The 24,459-nt window shown below is 40.4% G+C and overlaps 2 protein-coding genes across 4 annotated transcripts in view; one reads left to right on the top strand and one right to left on the bottom strand.

Annotated features, from left to right (window-relative positions):
- LOC137629047 (uncharacterized) overlaps nucleotides 1–24,459 on the top strand; it is a 613,817-nt gene that overhangs the window by 301,391 nt on the left and 287,967 nt on the right. The window lies entirely within an intron of this gene.
- LOC137629530 (WD repeat, SAM and U-box domain-containing protein 1-like) overlaps nucleotides 17,339–24,459 on the bottom strand; it is a 107,293-nt gene continuing 100,172 nt past the window's right edge. For all 3 annotated transcript variants that reach the window (XM_068360932.1, XM_068360933.1, XM_068360934.1), the window contains one exon: nucleotides 17,339–17,609. In XM_068360932.1, the coding sequence (XP_068217033.1) occupies nucleotides 17,455–17,609 (155 nt within the window). In that variant the 3' untranslated portion in view covers nucleotides 17,339–17,454. The remainder of the gene's footprint in view (nucleotides 17,610–24,459) is intronic.

Here is a 24,459-nt window from a genome sequence, read left to right as displayed (position 1 = left end):
CAGCATTGTCCACATTACGTTAAGCTCTAAAAAGCATAACAAAGGTGGGATCCCTATCACACCCCCAGGGCTAACACGAATCGGAACTCGCAGAGGTTCTCTTTCGCCAAGGGAGATCTCATTAGTAGAGAATTATTGTCTCATTAACTGAGTTTTCTACAGAATATCCACAACCAGCAAAAAAGAGATGGATCGATCTTCAATGAGACTGCTGCCCTCCAGACGATAGTGTACCAGTTGACCAGAGGACAATATCAAATCATCTCTATCTCTTGTCATCCGGCTCCCGTAAGAAAGAAAGCAAGGACTCCAAGACTGCTTCCAAGGTTGCACGTCTTCTGTATCTAGACTTTCTTGCCACCTTCAAGTTTTAAAGATCCCAGAACAGGATGCATTAGCTTACCATTCTTATCGATCCATAGAAGAAGATGCAGACTTTGAGTTGGAATACTCTGAAGAAGACCTTCCACAGTCAGCAGTTACCGGACTTTCAGAGGCAGCGGAGTGGGAAACTGACCAACTTTCTTGAAAGTTCTGTGCTATATAAGAAAAATGAATGGCCTAAGAGAAGCAGTGTCCTCCCCTCCAAGAGGCAGAACCTATGACAGTTGACCTTCTTTTCCACGACTTGACTATCACGATACCCAGGCTTTAACTTCCTTGGTCAGTTTTATCCAAGGAAGCATTAGGCAAGGTGGAGGCTCAGGTCTCTGGTGTCAAGGACTCGTTTAGGGTGGGGAGATCCTCCAGCATAATCCCAGCAACCTTTCCCAGGCAACAAAAGTACTATTGTATGCAGGAGGCTCCACCCTTCCCTCTTCCACTTGATCCTGCGGTGGCATTGTTAACTCCAGTACGGCAGTTTGGATGCAGTTCCAGTTTCCTAATTGGCAGCAGAGGTGTTGGACATGGAGGTCACAACCATAGTAAAAATGTAGGCAACCTCCTGAACAGACCACTGCTCTAGCACCATCGGCTTTTTGGCGGATACTAAAGATCTAACTGACCCAAGTAAGAAGCAGGCCCTGTGGGACATCGTCTTGATAGATGTTAGGGCGGTAAAATTCTTAATACACCAGGCAGCCAACCAGTGGGGTAAGTGGGTGCTCAAGCATTGGGAGGCTGTGATCTTTAGGTTTCATTAATGGATTGGTTATCGGGAAGGACTTACTCAGCATAATTCCACTTTCAAGGAGCCATCACTCTTCCCACCAGCAGAGATAGATGCAGCGGTTGAGAAATAGAGAAAGTAGATGTAGGACGTCAGAATAAAGAAAGCCTTCCACCCAACCAGCCTGAAGACAGCACAGAGAGGAGCCAGAGCCAGCTCACAGCAATTGAACCTCAAGACTCCATCTATGCAGCTTTTCCCCTCTTGACAGAACCAGGGTCGAGGTAGAGGCAGGGGTGAAGGAATAGGTAAATGCCTTTACTAAGGAGGGCATTTAACCATTCCATCATCAGTTGTGGGATGCCTGCAGGCCAATTAGGCGAGGTGGTGTTTCCATGGAGCAGGTAGGTGTAGTGGAGGGCCTCGTGTCCAGTTACCTTCTGTTCATCAACTCTCTCTCAATTCTGATTCATCCCCTGGCGATGTCATCATCATATCGCCAGGGGTCGGCAGAAGAGGGCAGATAGGTGTAGTAGAGGTCCTCCGGTCTGGATACCTCCTCCCGTTCATCAACTCACCCTCTCCTGATTCATCCCTCGAGGATGTCATCATCATATCGCCAGGTGTCGGCAGATCTCTCCAATGGAAGGGTGCACTTCAAGAGGTCAACGACAGCACTCCAGGCTACTTCAGTTGACTCTTTCTTGCAAGGAAGGCATCGGGAGGCTGGAGACCAGTCATCGACCTCTCAGCTCTCAACAATTTCATCTGCCAAACACCCTTCAAGATGGAGACAACAGCCACAGTCAGGCAAGTGTTAAGACCGCAAGACTTCATGGTGACTCGATCTGAAAAATGTCTACTTTCAGGTCCTGGTTCATCCTTCCTCCAGGAAGTATCTCCGAGTAGTGGTAGTAGACAAGGTCCTTCATTTCAAGGTCCTCTGTCCCGGCGTGTCGACAGTACCACAAAACTTCATGAGGGGTTTCAAGCTAATCTCCTCGTTGGCGCACTCCAACGGGAACCACCTGCTACGCTACCTGGACAATTGGTTGATTCTGGCCGAATCAGAGGAGGAATATCTTCTCTTCCGACACAAGGTTCTCTCTTTTTGTCAGGCCCTGGGGTCATGATAAATCGGAAGAAGTCTGTCCTGTCACCTACGCAAAGGTTAGTCTATCTAGGAATGGACATCAACATTATTCTCGGTTAGTGCACATGGTCGTTGACTTCTGTACACTTCTCCCGTGTTGTATTTGCGTTATTTACATGATTTTCAGTGTATTTGTGAATATTCTTTGTAATAATGATGGGTCCTAAGAAAGCGAGTGGTAAGGATGGCAGCGGTAAGAAAGGACACATGATGACGATGGAGATGAAGCATAAAGTTATCAAGAAGTTTGCATGCCATTATGAGCGCAGTACACCGACAATCGGAAAAAGTAAAAAAGAAAAAGAAAAGTAGAAAAGAATAAAATGTAAGAAATAATTAAAGTTAAGTCAAGTTAATTTTGAAGTTCAAGTGTTACGCAACGTTTAAGGAACAGTATTAAGAGGGTATCGTCTAACTCTCTATCCTTCCGTTCTTCCCTCCTCCTCTTCACACACCGTCGTTAGCCGCTGTTGTCTGTCTTGATGGTAAGAACTCATAATAAAACCACATTTTAATTCATATCCCAGTAATCATTTGTTATATCATGGCTACCAACGCAAGAGCCCAGGTCTTGCTCTTAAAGCAAGGCATTCTAAAATGAACAAACCAACCAACAAATATTACATGGTTTTTCGCTTTTGGCTGGAGTCTCTTATCTAACCCCCTTGACTGTATTTTACCTTCAACCGAGAACTACTGGCGGTGTATTCAGCAGTCCATCACTCCTTCGTCATTCACACGGACCACGTACCCCTTGTGCACACCTTCACTTGACAGTCTGATGCCTGAGCCACCTATTAATGCTGTCCTCTCTGTGCCATTTTTTAATACAAATGTACTATTCAAGACATACCTGGTATAGTAAACTGTATCACATCACTGACGCCGTTTTCAGAAACATGCTGGTTGCCGTCCACCTGGGAATGGATTACAGGGCCTTAGCAAAGCGCCAAGAAAAGGACCCCGATTACCAAATCTGCACGACACTCTGCACATCTCTTAGTTGAGAAATCATTGCTCTCGATGACTCCTTCATGTGCTGACAGGTGTTTCAAGTAATCCATGGCCTCTCGCATCCTTTAAGCAGGTTTATTGCACAGCTAATGAAGTCAAAGTTCACATGGCATTAGTAAAGATGCCAAGGATATGGTCTGTGCCTGTATTTCATGTCAAACTTCAAAAGTGCATTGACACAGATTTGGAGGTGGGTACTTTTCATCAACCTCAGCGTTGTTTTACCTACATTCAGGTTGAAGTGGTTGCCCTCCAACTCACGTCACAAGGACACTATTACCTTTTTACAGTCATCAATCATCACTCACTGGCTTGAACCCATCGCGCAAGATGCAATATCCGCGTTGTGTACTGATGCCTTACTTCCTGATGGATAGGAAGATTCGGCATTCCAGAGCATATTCACTTCCGACAGGTGTGCTGTTGTGGACATCATTAGGGTATCTTCTTGGCATTACCCTACCTCAGACAGTCACTTACAGCCTTGCAGCCAATGAAATGGGAGAACTTTTCCATCGTACCCTCAAAGCAGCTTTGATGTTCTGCTGCAACAACTCCAGCTCATTTCCACAATTTCTCTGGGTCCTCCCAACTTCCCTGGGTCCTCCTCAGACTGAGGACCACTCCCAAGGACACCATGGATGTTTCAGTGACTGACATGATATATGGTGACCCAATAGTCTTTCTTGCAGAATTTTTTCAGTAGTCCACTTCCTCCGATGATCTTCAGCAGGGGTATAGTAGAAGGCTAAGAGGTGAGTGTGGCTAGGGGCTGAAAGGGGGCTGCAAAGACCTTTTAGCTACTAGCTACATTACCTTTTCCTTGAGGGTTTTCCTCTTAATTTTTTTTTTCTTTTTTTTTGGTTCAGCATAAATTTTTCATGACCACCTCAGGCGATACGGCTTATTCATAAAGAAAGGGTTGCATAATATTATATCCACTTTCCTTCCAAGCTTAGCCTTTTGCTGAGGTAAGGTTAATCATAAGATTGGTGTCTAGCGTTGGAAAAATTAAGTTTCAGTGGGGCTTATTTGTTTTTAGAAAAGCCTACATTTTCATATATTTTCCCTAGGTCAATATAGAAAGCATCTCAGATCTCTTCTTTTCCTGTTGATTTTCTAAGACTGCTACAATCAAAGTATTTTAACAAGTTAACGCAAGATTCCCAAAAGTTCCACAGAGACGTAGCGTTGTGTCATACACACGTATCATGTTTTCTATCAGTTTACTAATGGGACATTTATTAACCTTTTTATTTGGTATTTTTCAATATTAAACTTACCCGATAATCATGTAGCTGTCAACTCCGTTGCCCGACAGAATTCTACGGAAGGGATACGCCAGCTATCACTATACTAGAAGGGGGTGTACTCACCAGCGCCACCTGTGGCCAGGTACTGCAGTACTTCTTGTTGACACCACCTCAATTTTTCCTCTGTCGTGCTTCCGGCAAGACGTTCTGGGATACGCTTATAATTTTGGAGTATTGTTCACGGCTTTTGGTGAAGTATTTCTCTAAGATTTCAGCTTTCGCTATACTTGAAACTTTTCTATTAGCTTAGATAGCTTTTATTTGGTTTTGATTAATGGTTAACGATCTTTTTGCTTGATTTGGAATCCCCCTTGACTAGCTCTTTGATTCAAGATGTCTGACCTTTCACAAGCCCCACCCCATAGACGATGTAGGTCTTGTAATAGGCGTATTCCGAAGGCCTCGGTTGATCCTCACACCGCTTGTTCTGACTGTAGAGAAAGACCCTGTCAGTTGGAAGATCGATGTGAGGAATGCGCCGGACTTTCGGAACTTGAATTTGTTCGATTCCTTAAATATTCAACCAAGTTAGAGAGAGAGAGAGTTAGGAGGAGTTCTTCTCGCTCTTCGCTTTTTTCCTCACCTCATGATCCTCAACCTTTTCCTCCCCCTGTAGTGGCTACCCCCGAACCTACTATTTGTGCTCAACCTGATATGTCCGATGTTTTGCGTGCCATTCAGGCTTTAGGTGACAAAGTGGAATCGGTGGTTAGTGACCATAAGTCTCTTTTGGCAGACGTCAAAGAACTTAAGGTCAAAAGTGCAGTGGGAGGTGATAGTGCCAGTGCTGTGCCAAGTGCTAGTGTCAGTGCGGTGCCAAGTGCTAGTGTCAGTGTCAGTGTTGTGCGTGAGGGTACTTCTGTGCGTGCCAGTCGTCCTCCCAGTCCGGGACCTCTTGCAAGCTCCCAAGCCCAGGGGAGAAGCAATGTCGAAGGGCAAAAGGGTTCGGCAGGCCTTGATCGGCGCACAGAAGTATCCTCGGTGGTTGCGGGCGTGTCTTACAGAGACCGTCACTCCCACCCGCAGACGATTGAGCCCTTATTTTCCTCGTCTGCAGAAGAAATGTCGGGGAGAAAACGCTAGACTCAGGTCTCAAGACCTCTCAAACGCAAAGTCCAGACCTCAAGAGTTCTACAACCTGGTTGCAGTCATTGGATTAGCTCTGACTCTCCGCAGTCATCAGGTGACTGCACACCTCCTAAGAGAGGTAAGGTGATGCCGCAACAGACCTCTTCTTCTGTTGAGGCTTTGCCTCAGCAGACCTTAGCGTCTGTTGACCCCAAGATGACTTTGCTGCAGTCCATGCAGTCACAGCTTGCGGTCTTAATGCGTGAGTTTCAGGCTGAGAAGGTTACACCTCCTCCTGCGAGCGCTCCGCCTCACCGCAGTCCAGTCTGCCAGGCGTACGAAGTTGAGGTTCCTCAGGCTACCTTACCGCGTTCTGAGTTGCCAGTTACCAGCGGTGTGCAGCAACCTCCGCCTTCCTTAAGACAACCTCAACAATGGGAACAGGAGTCTTATGCCTTACTCCCTCCGCTTCCTCTTGCGGTTAAACCAGCGAGGCAACAAACTCTTGAGGTACGACAACCTCTTCCATCCATGAGGCAGCCACCTCAGCTCTCGCTGCAGCGACCTCAACCCTCCTCAAGGCGAGAGCCTCAACTCCTAAGGCTAGCACCTCAGGAACCTCAACTCGCGAGACAGGAACTGCGTTCTGCGCAGCCGCTACCTCAACTCTCGCAGCTCACACCTCAGGAACCTCAACTCGTTCCTCAGGAACCTGCTACTGCGCATCCGCAACCCTTACAGCAAGCGCAACTCTTGAGACAAGAAGCTCATGCTAGGAGTCAGCCACCTCAACCCATGCGCCTATCTTCCTCTACTCTTCTTGACCAGTCTTTGCAACCTGAACCTCAGGTTTTAACTCAGCAACAGAGACTTGAGGATGAAACCACAAGTGTTTATGCACCCGCTTGTTCAGATTCTGCTGTTCAGCATACCGCTGTTACTTTACCTCTCACTTCGCTACACTCTGGTGATGAGGTTTCTGAGGAGGAAGCTGCGCACCTAGATCCCTCTTCGGACGTGGAAGAACCCAAGTCTTCTCCTCTACCCATTGACTTTCGTAAGGTCCTGGCTCTTTTCAGAGAGGTATACCCGGACCATTTTGTTTCTGCTACCCCCCGCTCTCCTCCATCTGAGTTTTCGCTGGGCATGCAACCTGTTAAGTCAACCTATACTAAGCTCGTCTTTGCTAGGTCCTCTAAGAGAGCTTTAAGAATATTAGGGGATTGGTTGCAGTCCAAACAGCAACTAGGGAAGACTTCCTTTATGTTCCCACCTACTAAGCTCACTTCTAAGGTGGGCGTATGGTATGCCACAGGAGAGGAACCAGGCTTGGGAGTCCCTGCCTCTGCCCAGGCTGACTTCTCAAGTTTGGTCGACTCTCCTCATAGATCAGCAATGAGGCGCTCTAAGGTCTGCTGGACCTTTTCCGACTTAGACCACTTCTTAAAGGGTGTATTTCGTGCCTTAGAGATTTTCAATTTTCTCGACTGGTGCCTGGGGGCCTTGAGCAAGAAGACCTCCCCTGCGGACAAGGACTCAGCCATGCTTTTAATGTCCTGCATGGATAAAGCAATTCGGGATGGGTCTGGCGAGCTTGCATCAATGTTTGTTTCAGGAGTTCTTAAGAAAAGGGAGCAACTTTGCACCTTTCTTTCTTCCAGCATCACACCTTGTCAAAGGTCTCAACTCCTTTTTGCTCCGCTTTCTAAGTTCTTGTTCCCCGAAGAGCTTATCAAGGATTTGTCTGCGGCCATGATTCAGAAGGACACTCATGATCTTGTGGCCTCTTCAGCTCGTAAGGCTAAGGTTGCTCCCTCAGTTCCCAGGACTTACCGCACCCCAGTGGCTGATACTCCTGCTACAAGGTTTATTCCGCCCTTTCGTGGCAGAGCCCCCAGCCGAGGAAGCTCCCGTCCAGACTCTTCCAGGAGCAGGTCTAGGAAAGGTCCCAAGACTTCAAAAGGCAAACACTGACTCTCCTCCTCTCCAGACAGCAGTAGGAGCCAGACTCAAGACCTTCTGGCAAGCTTGGGAAAGAAGAGGTGCAGACGCCCAGTCTGTCAGGTGGCTAAGGGAGGGTTACAGGATACCATTCTGCCGCAAACCCCCTCTGACCACTTCTCCCATCAACCTCTCTCCCAACTACAAGGAAAAGGACAAGAGGCTAGCGTTACACCAGGAGGTGTCGCTCCTGTTACAGAAGAAGGCAGTGGTTATAGTCCGGGACCATCAATCCCCGGGCTTCTACAACCGTCTCTTTCTGGTGGCCAAGAAGACAGGAGGTTGGAGACCGGTGCTGGACGTCAGCGCGCTCAGTGCTTATGTCACCAAGCAGACGTTCACTATGGAGACGACGAAGTCGGTCCTAGCAGCGGTCAGGCAGGAGGACTGGATGGTTTCGTTGGATCTGAAAGACGCTTACTTTCACGTTCCTATTCATCCAGACTACCAACCTTTCCTGAGATTCGTTTTTGGAAAGGTTGTGTACCAATTCCAAGCCCTGTGTTTTGGCCTAAGCACAGCTCCTATGGTGTTTACGCATCTGATGAGGAATATTGCAAAATTCCTCCACTTATCGGACATCAGAGCCTCCCTTTATTTAGACGACTGGCTGTTGAGAGCCTCCACGAGTCGTCGCTGTCTGGAGAGTCTCAACTGGACTTTGGACTTGATCAAGGAACTGGGTCTATTAGTCAACTTAGAAAAGTCCCAGCTCATTCCCTCCCAATCCATAGTTTACCTGGGAATGGAGATTCGGAGTCAGGATTTTCGGGCTTTTCCATCGGCCCCAAGGATAAGCCAAGCCCTAGATTGCATCCTGAGCATGCTGAAGAGGAACAGTTGCTCGGTGAGACAGTGGATGAGTCTCACAGGGACCCTGTCATCGTTAGCCCTGTTCGTCGAGTTAGGGAGACTCCACCTCCGCCCCCTCCAATTCCATCTAGCAGCTCATTGGGACAAGGATTTGACGCTCGAAGCAGTCTCTATTCCTGTCACCAAAGAGATGAAGACCACTCTCTTGTGGTGGAAGACCAACCTCCTTCTCAAGGAGGGCCTATCGTTAGCGATTCAGACCCCCAATCTTCATCTCTTCTCGGATGCATCAGACTCGGGCTGGGGCGCGACCTTGAACGGACAGGAATGCTCGGGAACATGGAACAGGGAACAGGAAACGCTCCACATCAACTGCAAGGAGCTGCTGGCAGTTCATATGGCCCTAATGAACTTCAAGTCCCTCCTGCTAGGCAAGGTGGTGGAGGTGAACTCCGACAACACCACAGCCTTGGCTTACATCTCCAAGCAGGGAGGGACCCATTCGAGGAACCTGTACGAGATAGCAAGGGACCTCCTCATTTGGTCAAGAAGTCTAAACCTCACTCTAGTAACGAGGTTCATTCAGGGCAACATGAACGTCTCAGCAGATCGCCTAAGCAGAAAAGATCAAGTCATCCCCACGGAATGGACCCTTCACAAGAGCGTGTGCAACAGACTTTGGACCTTGTGGGGTCAGCCTACGATAGATCTGTTTGCCACCTCCATGACCAAGAGGCTTCCTTTGTACTGTTCCCCAGTTCCAGACCCAGCAGCAGTTCATGTGGATGCTTTTCTGCTGAATTGGTCCCATCTCGACCTTTACGCATTCCCACCGTTCAAGATCATCAACAGAGTCATTCAGAAGTTCGTCTCGCACGAAGGGACACGGCTGACGCTGGTTGCTCCCCTTTGGCCTGCAAGAGAATGGTTCACAGAGGTACTACAATGGCTGGTCGACGTCCCCAGGACTCTCCCTCTAAGAGTGGACCTTCTACGTCAACCTCACGTAGACAAGGTACACCCAAACCTCCACGCTCTTCGTCTGACTGCCTTCAGACTGTCGAAAGATTCGCTAGAGCTAGAGGCTTTTCGAAGGAGGCAGCCAGAGCGATTGCCAGAGCAAGGAGGGTATCCACTCGTAGAGTCTACCAATCCAAGTGGGAAGTCTTCCGAAACTGGTGTAGAGCCAATGCAGTTTCCTCTACCAATACCTCTGTAACCCAAATAGCTGACTTCCTATTACATCTAAGGAATGAGAGATCCCTTTCAGCTCCTACGATTAAAGGGTACAGAAGTATGTTGGCTTCAGTTCTCCGCCACAGAGGTTTGGACCTTTCTTCCAACAAGGACCTTCAAGACATCCTTAAGTCTTTCGAGACTTCTAAAGAACGTCGTTTACCCACTCCAGGCTGGAATCTAGACGTAGTCTTAAGGTTCCTTATGTCTCCTAGGTTCGAACCTCTCCAGTCAGCTTCCTTCAAGGACCTTACCCTCAAGACTCTTTTCCTCGTCTGCCTTGCAACAGCTAAAAGAGTTAGTGAGGTTCACGCCTTCAGCAAGAACATTGGGTTCACATCCGAATCTGCAACATGTTCTTTACAGCTCGGATTTTTAGCTAAGAATGAACTTCCTTCACGTCCTTGGCCTAGATCGTTTGAAATTCCTAGCCTTTCCAACATGGTGGGTAACGAGCTAGAAAGAGTTCTTTGCCCTGTCAGAGCTCTGAAATATTATCTTAATAGGTCAAAACCTATACGAGGACAGTCAGAAGCCTTATGGTGTGCAATCAAGAAACCTTCGATGCCCATGTCCAAAAACGGAGTTTCGTATTATATAAGGCTTCTGATTAGAGAAGCCCATTCTCACATGAAGGATGAAGACCTTGCTTTGCTGAAGGTAAGGACCCACGAAGTGAGAGCAGTAGCCACTTCGATGGCCTTTAATAAGAACCGTTCTCTGCAGAGCATTATGGATGCAACTTATTGGAGGAGCAAGTCAGTGTTTGCATCATTTTATCTTAAAGATGTCCAGTCTCTTTACGAGAACTGCTACACCCTGGGACCATTCGTAGCAGCGAGTGCAGTAGTAGGTGAGGGCTCAGCCACTACATTCCCTTAATCCCATAACCTTTTTTAACCTTTCTCTTGAATGCTTTTATTGTTGTTTTTTGGGTTGTTACGGTAGGCTAAGAAGCCTTCCGCATCCTTTTTTTGATTTGGCGGGTGGTCAATTCATTCTTGAGAAGCGCCTGGGTTAGAGGTTGTGTAGAGGTCCTTTAGTATGGGTTGCAGCCCTGTATACTTTAGCACCTTAGAGTTGATTCAGCCTCCTAAGAGGAACGCTGCGCTCAGTAAGGAAGACGAACTTATTAAAGGCAGAGTAACGGTTCAAGTCGACTTCCTTACCAGGTACTTATTATTTCATTGTTATTCTGAATAACTGATTATATGAAATACGGGATACTTAGCTATCCTTTAGTCATGTACACTGGTTTTCACCCACCCCCCTGGGTGTGAATCAGCTACATGATTATCGGGTAAGTTTAATATTGAAAAATGTTATTTTCATTAGTAAAATAAATTTTTGAATATACTTACCCGATAATCATGATTTAATTGACCCACCCTTCCTCCCCATAGAGAACCAGTGGACCGAGGAAAAATTGAGGTGTTGTCAACAAGAAGTACTGCAGTACCTGGCCACAGGTGGCGCTGGTGAGTACACCCCCTTCTAGTATAGTGATAGCTGGCGTATCCCTTCCGTAGAATTCTGTCGGGCAACTGAGTTGACAGCTACATGATTATCGGGTAAGTATATTCAAAAAATTATTTTACTAATGAAAATAACATTTTTATTACAGAACTGGGTATTTCATATTTTGAAAAAGTTTTTATATCTCAAGAACCTGAAGGCTCAAATAAGGTTAATCTTTAGAAAGAATGAATTATTACCCTTCTTAAATATACTATACTTTTAGAAATAGAAAATAGAAACAATATTTCTCAAATAAATAATTGAAAAAATACAATGAGGAAAAAAAAAGATAATTAATTTTCAAAGATTTATTGACTTTGTGTATGAAAAGTGCAAAATGTATTACAGTACAAATACACACCAATTCTCGTTTTGTATATTAGTATATTTGTATAAAAGTAACAATAGTGTACACCTTAAGAATATATCAATTTATATATACATCTTATAAGATTTATAAATTAATTACAAAATATACATGGACAAGTTTTGCGAATTTTCTTTTCAATTGAATGTATTTGGCTTTACAACAAAAAAAAATATTATTTATTGCTGAAAAAATTAAAGTAATAAAATTAAATAGTGAAGATGTAGTATCACCAAACAGGTCATGTAAATAGGGGTATTACATAGTTTATGCAGGCCTTTATTAAAGGAATTACCACCAACTTGATATTGGAAATCAAAAGCACATTTCCAATCTTCCACTTCCTTGTCTGAACTTTTATAAAGTATATTTCAGTAATTAATTATTTAAAATGCTGATTTTTCCTGAGTAAAAATTATAAAAAACTTTTTTATCATGAAATAGTTTATCAGCAGTGATAAAAACCTAGTGCCTTCGGTCAATGCATATTCATAGACACTTTTTTTCTGAAAATAATTGAGGTAATTTCCAGTAATTACAGTCTGCCCTCGCTTTTTGTAGGTTCGTTCTTCGAGATTTCGCTCATTCGCGACACAGAGAACTCTATAACCTATTGAATAAAAATAAAAGCGACACCGGGAACTCTATAACCTATTGAATAAAAAAAAAAATTGTGGTTTTGCAAAAATTACTCTTGCGGCGAAACGATTTCAAACAACCCTCGCTCCATTGCACCCCGCTCGCTTCACGCTACTTCCCTCTCCCCGCAGCACAACATCCCATCTCACACTGACTTAGCCTCAGTCTTGCATTGTCTCTCCTCACGCGTGCATCTCCCGCTTTCGTCCTTTTCGAGCAGAATCACATTTTCATGTAAAAAAGTGATTTATTTGTATACAGTAATACATAAACAATACATTACCCAGTAAATATAAACATGGTACAGGAGTGTGATTCCTTACATTACTGGGCAAGAGACGATACATCTGGAGTTAACGTCATGCTTCATGACTGCTGCATAGAACTTTGTACAAAAATGTTCAGTGGTCTTTGTATAAAATATGTACACTTAGTCAATCATAAATGCAGTATCATTCTATACATATTGTACAGTACAGTATTACAGTAATGTATAGTAGTTTTTATTTACTATACTGTAATGTACAGTACTGTATGTAAACTACTACATATACTGTATTCTACACTAAGTAAATGTAGGGTACGTGAGCACTGAGTTGTCAAACAGTGCAAGTCGTCCGAATGAAAACAGCAAACACTTGCAGTATAGTTTACAGCTTTCAAGCTGTATTTTAGTGATAGTACTGTACATATACAGTATTACAGTAATATACACTACAGTACCAACAAGTGTTATATTAGATAGGAATAACAGTGGGATTTTTTGTGTCACAAGTGTCTCAATTACTATTGCAGTGTTATGTACTGTACTGTAATGTACCGTAGGCTTACCGTGTCGAGTACTTAGTGTACATGAAAACAATATTAGGCAGTTCTTAGTGTGTTCATCGACCGCACATAGGCAATGGGAAGCGAATTGGTGGGGTTAGGAATTATTTTACCTCAGGGTAGCAAGTATTCGCGGATTCTTGTTCTTCGCACCTGTCTCTGTTATGTAACCCCAGCAAAGAGCGAGAGCTGACTGTATACTAACCTTTAATTGTATAAATAAGGAAAGCTGATATGATTTTGAAATTTAATTTGAACTTTTTAATTCAATTGAAATCTGAATATAAGGAGGATTGTATTAAGCTGATTTCCAAATGAAGTCTGGGCTAAAGTATTAAAAGTTGACTATTGTCTTTAGAACCTGGGAAAGTAGAAGAGCATACCCGGACCTGCATATTAATATCACTGTCATTTAAAAAAATGAAAAAGAATTCAAAATAAAATCTATACAGCTATTAAGCACAAATATAACTTGCAATATATATTCCTATCGAATCTGGTGGGAATAGTCATGTTTACAAGGCACTCGCTACAAATTTATCATAGATCTTATATCCTGACTAGAGTGTTGTTGCTTTGTAGTTGATATTACTCATCTATATAACAATCTTTTCTAAACCGATACCGTAAGCTTTAAAAAAAAAAAAAAAATACGTACAGTATAACTGAGCTAGTGAAAATTCGCATCTCTGAAATTTACAATTATTGATTTTCATATTTTTATTATTTCTTGTTTGCCAGATACTTGGGAAAATTTAAGAAATGTTAATAGATATCAAGAATATTGAATTATAGACAATATTTCAGTGAATAGGGATCTAAATTTAGGGAGAAGTCGAGAGGCAATAACATTTAACTTGTGAATTTCCTTTTGTTCTTCAACATGATTGCCGTACCTAATGTAAAATGTGTAATTTTGTTGTGTTAAATATTAATATGCTAATCAGGAACTTGTAAGGCTGTTTAAAAATAACATTTCTTAACATTCCAAGATACCTTTAGAGGCAAGTAAAGGAACCAGCATAATTGACTCTCTGACCAACTCTTACTTGGTCATTAATTTCTCACAAGAGAATCAATGATTTTTACAAAGGGTATCCACTAGGGAAACAACACATTTTACTGGGAATTGGGCGTTACTAGATTTCTCGGGTATACAAGTAAAATCATAAGGATTTAGCTACCATAGCAAATAGATCAAGATATTTTCCTTAAAATACCATAAACAATATATCCTTCAACAAATACTAAAATAAACATCATCTCATAAGAAATTCAAGAAATATATTTCTCATCTCCTGTATGATTAACAGATGAGTAAATTGAAAAATCAATAAAATACACAGAACACAACCTTTAAGGAATTGGAGCTAATCAAATAAAACATACATAACTTAATCTATTTCCTTGGTTAAAAGTTCAAATCCTAAATCATTTATCGTGGATTTTATAATGATTTTACGAATCATTTTAACATCTAACATACAACAATCTAGAATCATGCGTTATTGTAAGAAACTTTATAACAAGGTGTATCACTTTATCACGGAATTTCTGCTACCATAACAACTTGCGCAATAATCTGTGGACTACAGATTACTACTTTACAGAAGGGTTTTCTTTTCCATACAAAAAAATGTAGGACGTCTCCATTGGTTAATGATCTCGGGACAGCAATACTAGAAGCATAATTAAAACAAATACTATACATTGTACAGTAACCAATTATGACATGAAAGAATAATACAGTGTTTTGTGTGTTATAATAATACACTTCTCAAATGAATACAGAAAGTAACTAGATTATAACCCTAGATATGAAATCAAAACTAGTTCTTACAAGACTAAACAATACAAGAACTGCTTCATGAGAATTCATGGTACAGTATCAGGAAACCACACTGACACTACAAAGCAATACTTGTATGTGTGTAAGCAATGTTTGTAACAAGCATACAAGGCAATTAACATCCCTTGGGTGAAAACCTCTCGAATAACGAGATCTATTTCCTAATTCAAAACGTTTTCATTTATTAATGACCAAATGTATGGTGTGATGGGATGACATACAGTAGTACCATAACATAATTATTTATATACTTCAGTATTGAATAATAAGAAGGAAGCCTGCATGCCGGCCACTACTAGTGTTTACACGGACTTCGCTTGAGAGACAAAGCATTTCTGCACACTACATAGCTGACTGAGCGTGGTTTTTCCTCCCACTTTTGCAAGCATAAGGAACTTCATAATCTTTCTTTAGTTGAGAGCTTCTCAGTCTATAGATTTATTCATATACTATAGAGCAAATCATACTTTCTAAATATATACTGGTATACATAAATCTTGTGAGAAACTAACATTTTTACATAATTCATTTTGTGTAAATCATTCAAGACAACATACTGACTATCGATAATGAATTTTTACTTATACAGTACTTTAAAATTCGTTCTCACGCATGCAGTACGAACTAAACTCAACTTGCTTGACTAGAAAATATCACGTCCTTTCAATAGATAAAGAAAATATGAATTTAATAAACAGCACTTAGAATCTTCTGTTGCACAAATGATATACAGTATAAGTAAATAATATTTTCTAAATTATCATGTTTTTCATTTGAATGCTACTTCTCCAATAACCCACAGAAAAATACATTAAATTTATATGCACAGCAACAGCGGACCTGTCTTGCATGTCTATATAAAATTCAAATCTGTGGTAGAATGGCATAAATAATAATACTACATCGAGAAGATTCTCCATACTCGTGTATCCCAATCTAATCTTCAAAACAAAGAGGACCAAGATATGGATATTTTCATAACTATTCATCGATGATATTCTCAACATGGTTTATGAAAAATGTGTACATCATTCTGTATTGGTTGAATCAAATAACAATCTTATTGCTACTGTAATCACAGGTGACACATTGCAATAATGCAGTGCTTGTTAGCACTTTATTACTAGACTAAATATTTCAAGATTAAATCTGCATGTGTATCTCGCAGGAACTACAACATACGTTCTTCACACAAGGACACATGATAGACTCTGTGCACTTAGTCTGATATGATGTCTTCTAATGAGGTAAATGCGAAAATCATTCATATTTAACAATATTTGGATAATCAACAACTTCCAGAGCTGCTATGACCTTGTCTTTCCTTTCAGCTAATTAAAAGAAAGAAAACTAGTCATTGCCCTATTATTCAACTTTCTTCATTTAGGACTGAAAAATTTAAATTAATTTTAATTTTTGAATTGGAATGTTACAACTGATTTATTCAATACAGGGCGGAATTTTCTTTTGCACCATTATTGGTTATCTAAACAATCTAAAACCTGTATTATATAGTCCATCATTAAAGCTTAGACAGATGCTTTTTGTTTTCAAAGTTACTTATGCAAAGCATTCAAATATTATGTGAACCGTACCTGTACTTGTAAAAATAACTACTGAGCATTACTTACTGGGAGCTGTAACTATCGGGTGTTTTTTCAAATGTTAATTCACTAAAGAAAACAGTAAAATTCAACAATAACTTACAAATACATTTTCATAAAAAGACTGATTAATCTTGACAAAAAAAATTATTACTTTTCATAAATGTTTGTGTTTCAGTGTTTTTGAAGAGGCAATTTACTAAATTCACATATGACCTCCTTTACATATAATTTATCCTATAGTGATGATTATATAAAAATGTGGGAGCTAATGTGAATAATTAAACACTAATAGATAAGCTATATTTTTAAATGAAAACATACCTACTGTACTAAAAAAAAAAATTCAAATACATGTGGTCATCTTTACCCAAGTTTACAGCAACATTTGATGCAAAATCCAGAACATTTGCAACATATCTCTTCAGCTAATGAAGTCTAGTACTGTATTATCTTCTTTAAAAGCAAGGCTATGAGGCAATATCAGTGTTTTTTAATTCCATGAAAATCTACAAAACAGTGTATTTGACAAACTTCATATGTTGCTTTACTTCCTAAAACTCATTTGAATTTTCTTGTTTTAATATCAAAGGACAGTTTCCTGAGGTTCACATAATTACTAATTCACGTAAGGCCGTAATCCATATCAATTAGATAATAATTGGTTGTTAGACAAGTCTTTCTAAGATCTATTTGAGCTTGTCATGGTAATATGGAAAGGATGAATTACCATAACTTTCGTGTCTTATTTATGATATATACTACTACAGTACTTCATTTTTTATAATACAGCAACCAGTGATGAAAATTACAAAACAATATCATATATTTTTCTTTAAATTTTTATATTTAAACTATATCACACATGATGCATTTTCCTTTCTGTCTTGAGCTACAAAGTTTTCCATCCCCTAGCAAATAAGTTACTTGAAAGAGCAAATCATATGCTCTCCTCTTTGTACCTTTGAATTAGTGTTCGGAGGGTGCGATTTGGAGTGAGCGTTAGGTGAGAGAGCTTCTCATTAGTCATTGGACTAGTTCGTTTGCCATCAGCAAGCCAAGCCTCTAACGCTACCCGTTCGTAAGTGAAGCCATCTGAAATTGAAAGTGTTCTTCAGTATATTTTTTAAGATGGTCAATCAATATTTCTATTTACCTAGCATAAAATTTCATTATATGCATCCTTAAAATAATTACAGTACATCTATTTCTAAATGTACAAATCATTAACCTGCTAAAGCACTTGACTTCAGTATGGAAAACTCACTCATGTGGTGTTACTCCCAACATGTCTCAGTATGAAAAATGACTACATAATTGTTGTATCTGAACCAAATCCCAAATAAAAAGCATGGGACCTCAGCATACGGCAATGGTTTGTATCTAAGAAACAGAGGTTTGCTATAAAATTGTCTATTAGAAATACTGTACATTTCATTTCCTTATTGATGAAATGTAATTTTTCAACAGGAGAGGCATTATCCCTTTTTAATGCTGCATAGGGGATTAAAAGGAGTTTTAAAAAGACCGATCAACCAATCAATTGGGATACATTTTAATAATGTACTGTACTTGAATTAATAATATTTTCAGCCTGAGGAATAACTAATTTTTTCTGTCACCGCATACAAATCCTTACACTCTTTATTGGTGAATATACTTTTGGCCATGAGATTTTTACTGAGGTATAACAACCCACAGCTAGTAAGCGGGGTAGGGGGCTAGTACCGGCTACCCCAAACACACCTATGTTCTATCATTACTTTTGCTTTTGGCTCGGAGGATGATTGAAGTTCCATTATCTCTCCCCCATTAAGAAACTGGCCTTTTTTACTTTTTAGGTCGCCATACCCTTCGTCCTGCATGCACTCTCTCTGCTTGTAGGACTCTCCTGGTATTGAGTGTCGGAAGTATCTACCTTCTCAGAGGGGGAAGATGACTAGGCAGAGAAGAGGAGATCTCAGGTATTCTTTTCCTTTGCAATTTTCCTCGAAAGTGAACAAACCCCGATTTCCTTCACTGCAACGAGCCCTCAACTCTGCCTCTACTCCCTTGTTTTCCTCTGAAGGACCAGCGAGTAAGAGTGATGGCTTCTCTACAAGTGATGTAGCAGTAATACTACTGCTAAAAGTAGTAGTAGTACTAGTATTAGTACTGGTATTTACTAGTAGTAATAGTAGTGGTACTACTATTAGTGATATTAGTTCTACTATGTAGTACTAATACTAATAGTAGTATTAGTATTACTACTAGTAGTATTAGTTCTACTATGTAGTACTAATACGAATAGTAGTATTAGTATTACTACTAGTAGCTAGTAGTAGTGGTATTAGTGCTACTGCTAATAGCTACTAGTAATAATACTAATAATAGTGGTATTAATACTACTACTACTAGTAGTAGTAGTAGTAGTAGTAGTAGTAGTAGAAACACAACTATTAGTACAGCTATTGCTAGTAGCAGTACTACAAGTATTAGCAGTACTACTAGCAATGCTACTAGTAATAATACTACTGGTACTGCTAGTAGTAGTTGTACTACTACTAGTGGTAGTTCTACTAGCAGTAGTAATACTACTACTGCTACTAATAGTAGTTCTACTAATACCACTATTACTACTATTACTAGTAGTAGTACTAATAGCAGTAGTAGTGTTACTTGTAGTAATGACTGCTATATGCTACTAGTAGTAATGACATTGAGTAGTAGTAGTACTAATAGTACCTGTTACTACTAGTAGCTATTACTACTAGTACTGCCACTATTAGCATTATTACAATTACTAGTAGCAATACTAGTAGTAACAGCTACTAGGAGTATTAACAGTACTCCTAGTAGCAGTACTATTACTAGTAATAGTATTACAAGTATTATAGTACTACAGTGGAACCTCTACACACGAACGTATCTACATCCGAATTTTCCAACATCCAAAGTAAAATTCGAGCAAATTTTTTACTCTACACCCGAATTTTATTTCGACACGAAGTAGAAATTTTCGTCGTACCGGTTGTATCCGAATTTTTCGACACGCGAAGTACAATTCGAACACGTTCCGACTCTACACCCGAATGTTTTTTTCGACACCCGAAGTAAACAATACTCGTACGCGTAGTCGGTGCTCATAGCGCCTGAAGTGTTTTTTATTTCCGCCGATAGAAGGCAGCACATCGACCTCGGAGGGACGCTCAATTAGCGCGGCTTGGGTCACTCCTCTGTTCTCATCGGCTTCTTGCGGTTGTGCTCTTTCCGTTCTGATATTAACTGTGAATTAATCGTGATTTTTTACGTGCATCCATTAACGATAATTTACGTAAATCATGGGTCCAAAAAGGCTTAGTTTTGGCAGTGGTAGTGGTAGTGGTGAGAAAAGGGAGAAGAAAATGCTTTCTATAGAAATTAAGCAGGAAATTATTGAAAAACATGAGCGTGGACATCCGCGTGAGTGAACTTGCTAAACAGTATGGCCGTAATATGTCGACGATCTCGACAATCCTTAAACAGAAGGAAGCTATTAAAGCAGTGAAACCTTCTAAGGGGATCACTATAATTTCCAAACGCCGTACCCCTATCATAGAAGAGATGGAATGACTTCTACTAGTGTGGATTAAGGATAGAGAGATCGTTGGCGACACCATCACCGAAACCGTTATCTGCGAGAAGGCGCACGCCATCTTTACGGACTTGAAGGAGGAGAGCTCTGGGGGTGATGCTGGGGAGAGTTCAATCGAGCCTTCCTCAGATGATTTCAAGGCATCTCGTGGCTGGTTCGAGAAATTTAAGAAACGGTCCGGGATTCATTCAGTTGTTCGCCACGGAGAGGCTGCTAGTGCGGACACAAAGGCTGCAACTGACTTTGTTAAGAAATTCGAAAATATCGTAAAGGAAGAAGGCTACGTAGAGCAGCAGGTGTTCAATTGTGATGAAACCGGGCTGTTTTGGAAGATGATGCCGAGTCGAACCTACATCACTGCTGAAGAGAAGAAATTGCCTGGGCATAAGCCAATGAAGGATCGGTTGACTCTTGCTCTATGTGCCAACGCTAGCGGGGACTTTAAAGTCAAGCCCTTGCTTGTTTACCATTCGGAGAACCCTAGGGCCTTTAAAGCACACAATGTCGATAAGGATCAGCTTCATGTTTTCTGGCGATCCAACTCGAAGGCCTGGGTCACTAGGCAATTCTTTGTGCAATGGGTAAACCAAGTTTTTGGTCCTTCTGTGAAGAAGTATCTTCATGAGCAGAAATTGCCTTTAAAGTGCCTGCTATGCCTTGACAATGCACCCGCTCACACCCCCCCCTCCCCGGACTTGAAGATGATATCTTCGATGAATTCAAGTTTATAAAGGTGCTGTATCTTCCACCAAATACCACCTCTATCCTCCAGCCCATGGACCAGCAAGTCATCTCTAATTTTAAGAAGCTGTACACCAAGCACTTATTCAAGCATTGCTTTAATGTCACGAAAAGCACCAACTTAACTTTGCGTGAATTTTGGAGGGGCCACTTCAATATCGTGCACTGCTTAAAGATCATTGATCAGGCTTGGGTGGGATTAACTCGACGGACCCTCAATTCTGCATGGAAGAAGCTGTGGCCTGATGCAGTTTCTCCCCGAGATTTCGAGGGTTTTGACCCCGAACCTGATCCCGTGGTCGGTGCAGCGGAAGCCGTAGAGGAAATAGTCTCCCTTGGCAAGTCCATGGGTCTGGAGGTCAACGCAGATGACGTTACGGAACTCGTCGCCGAACATCACGACGAACTGACGACGGATGAGCTCAAGGAACTCCATGCTATGTCGGAGCACATGAGTGATGACGAGGAAGAGAGCGAGGAGGTAGAACATGTGTTAGGTTCAGCGCAAATAAAAGAGGTGTTAGGAAAATATCAAGACGTGGTCGACTTCATCGACAAATACCATCCAAAGAAATTGCAGGTTTGTCGTGTAGTTTCTCAATTCGATGATGTTTGCCTAACGCACTTTCGAAACATTCTGAAAAGCCGTACGAAGCAATTATCTATCGATGCTTTCTTTAAAAAAACTGCGAAGCGAACTCGCGATGAAGAGGATGTAAGTGAACCGAAGAAAACGGCAAAGAGTGAAGAGGAAGAAAGTGAAACACAGAAAACGGAAAAGAGTGAAGCAAAAGAAATTCAGTCAATTTTAAATGTAAGTGATAGTGATTAAAATTACGTAATCATCAAAAAGAAAAAATGAAAATGTAAAAAAAATTATAAAATATAAAAATAAAAAAAAATAAGCTAAGTTATGTTAAAGTTCACTTAGTGTAAGTTAGAATAAGTTACGGTAGTGTTACGTTTATCGTAGTTAACCTCTCTACCTCCTCGCCGTCCGTCCGTCTCCTCTCTCCTCTCTGCGTAGCGAAGACGAACACCTGCGCTGGAGTTTCTAAGGTAAAGTGACGCTAAAAACCAGTTTCTTATTTATCATTTTTTGCTAATTCTTCTTATTTACATGTCTATTCTTCTTATTTACATGTCTATTATCTAATTTAGTGTTCATTATTCTCATGGGAAAGTTATGTGTAGTAGTTTATTAAGAAGTTATCATAGGTTTTTGGGCTCAACCACGGATTAATCCTATTTCAATGTATTCTTATGGGAAAATTCGTTTCTACGTCCGAACAATTTCTACATCTGAAGTTGGTTCTGGAACGGATTAAATTTGTATGTAGAGGTTCCACTGTACTAGTAATAATAATACAGTAGTAGTACTGCTACTAGTCGTAGTAGTACTGCTACTAGTAATAGTACTAATACTACTACTAGTATTACTAATGATACCAGTAGTAGGAGTGCTACTACTACTAGTATTACTACTATTGCTAGTAGTAGTATTACTACCACTAGTAATACTACTATTACTAGTAGTATTACTAATAATACCAGTAGTAGGAGTACTACCACTACTAGTGTTACTACTATTGCTAGTAGTAGTAGTAGCAGTACTACTGGTAGTACTTTTAGTACTGGTGGTAGTACTAATACTACTACCACTAGTACTAATACTACTACCAGTAGTACTGCTACTACTACTAGCAATAGTAGTAACACTAGTAGTGGTAGTACTCCTACTACTGGTATTATTGGTAATACTACTAGTAATAGTAGTATTACTAGTGGTAGTAATACTACTACTAGCAATAGTAGTAATACTAGTAGTAGTAGCACTCCTACTATTATTAGTAATACTACTAGTACTAGTAGTATTACTAGTGGTAGTAATACTACTACTAGCCATTAGTAGTATTAGTAATAGTAAAATACTATTATAGTACAACTAGTAATAGTAATACTGCTAGAAGTAGTACTACTACTACTACTACTATTAGTAGTATTAGTAATAGTAAAATACTATTATAGTACAACTAGTAATAGTAATACTGCTAGAAGTAGTACTACTACTACTACTACTATTAGTAGTAGTAATACTACTAGTAATTATAGTATTACTAGTGGTAGTAATACTACTATTAGCTGTATGGTTAGTAGCAGCAGTTACTACTACTATTACTAATAGCAATTTTTACTAGTACTCTTATTACTAGTAGAAGTAGTAATAGTACTACTACTAGTAGTAGTAGTAGTCACATTATGACTACCATTACTCCTAGTAGTACTACTAGTAGCAGTAGTAATACTCCTAATAATAATAGTAGTAGTAGTAGTACTGGTACTACAAGTAGTACTGCTACTGTTAGTAGTACTGCTACTATTAGTAGCACTTGTGGTAATGATATTACTAGTATCAGAACTGCTACTATTACTAGTAGCAGTATTGCCCCTAGCGCTACTACTATTACTAGCAGCGGTACTGCTACTACTTGTAATAGTAGTACTAATAATGCTACTGTTACTAATAACAATATTGCTACTAGTAGTACTACTAGTAATAGCAGTACTACTGCTACTAAGAATAGTACTACTACTATTAGTGGAAGTACTACTGCTACTAGTGATGGTAGTACTGCTAGTACTAGTACTACTACTGCTAGTAGTAGTAGTAGTACTGCTAGTACTACTACTACTAGTAATAAAACTATTACTAGTGGCAGTAGTGGTACTAGTAGCAGCAGCACTAGTAGTAATACTGCTACTACTAGTAGTACTGTTACTACTACTAGTACTGCTACTACTAGTAGTAGTACTAGTACTATTGCTACTAGGAGTACTGCTACTAGTGATGGTAGTACTGTTACTAATAGTACTACTGCTAGTAGTACTACAACTACTATAATGCTACTAGTAGTATTAGTACTATCAGTAGTGGTACTACTACTAGTAGCAGCAGTACTACTAGTAACTACTACAAGTAGTACTGCTACAACTAGTAGTATTACTGCTATTAGTAATAGTACGGTTACTACTACTAGTACTGCTACCACTAGTAGTACTACTTCTAGTAGTAGTAGTAGTACTACTACTAGTAGTACTGCTACTAGTAACAGTACAAACAGTAGTACTATTGCTACTAGTAGTAGTACTGCTAATAGTAATAGTAGTACTACTAGTAGCAGTTTAACTAGTGGTAGTATAACTACTAGTAGCAGTGGTACTATTGCTACTAGTAGTAGTGCTAGTAGTAGTACTGCTAATAGTAGTAATACTAGTAGCAGTTTAACTAGTGGTAGTATAACTACTAGTAGCAGTACTTCTACTAGTAATAATACTGTTACTACTAGTAGTACCACTACTTTGTGGTAATGCTACTAGTAATAGTAGTGCTACTAGTAGCATTACTAGTAATAGTACTATACTAGCAATGTACTAGTAGTAGCAGTACTACTACTAGTAGCAATACTACTACTGATGCTACTGGTATCACTACTACTGCTACTAGTAGTACTGCTTTTAGTATTATTGCTACTAGTAGTAGTACCACTACTAGCAGTTGCAATGCTACTAGTAGCATTAGTACTAAGTAGT

The sequence above is a fragment of the Palaemon carinicauda genome, chromosome 37 (assembly GCF_036898095.1).
Source record: "Palaemon carinicauda isolate YSFRI2023 chromosome 37, ASM3689809v2, whole genome shotgun sequence".
In the NCBI taxonomy this organism is placed as follows: Eukaryota; Metazoa; Arthropoda; class Malacostraca; order Decapoda; family Palaemonidae; genus Palaemon; species Palaemon carinicauda.
The sequence above is the reverse complement of the archived record's forward strand: the minus strand, read 5'-3'. Positions and strand labels throughout refer to the sequence as shown.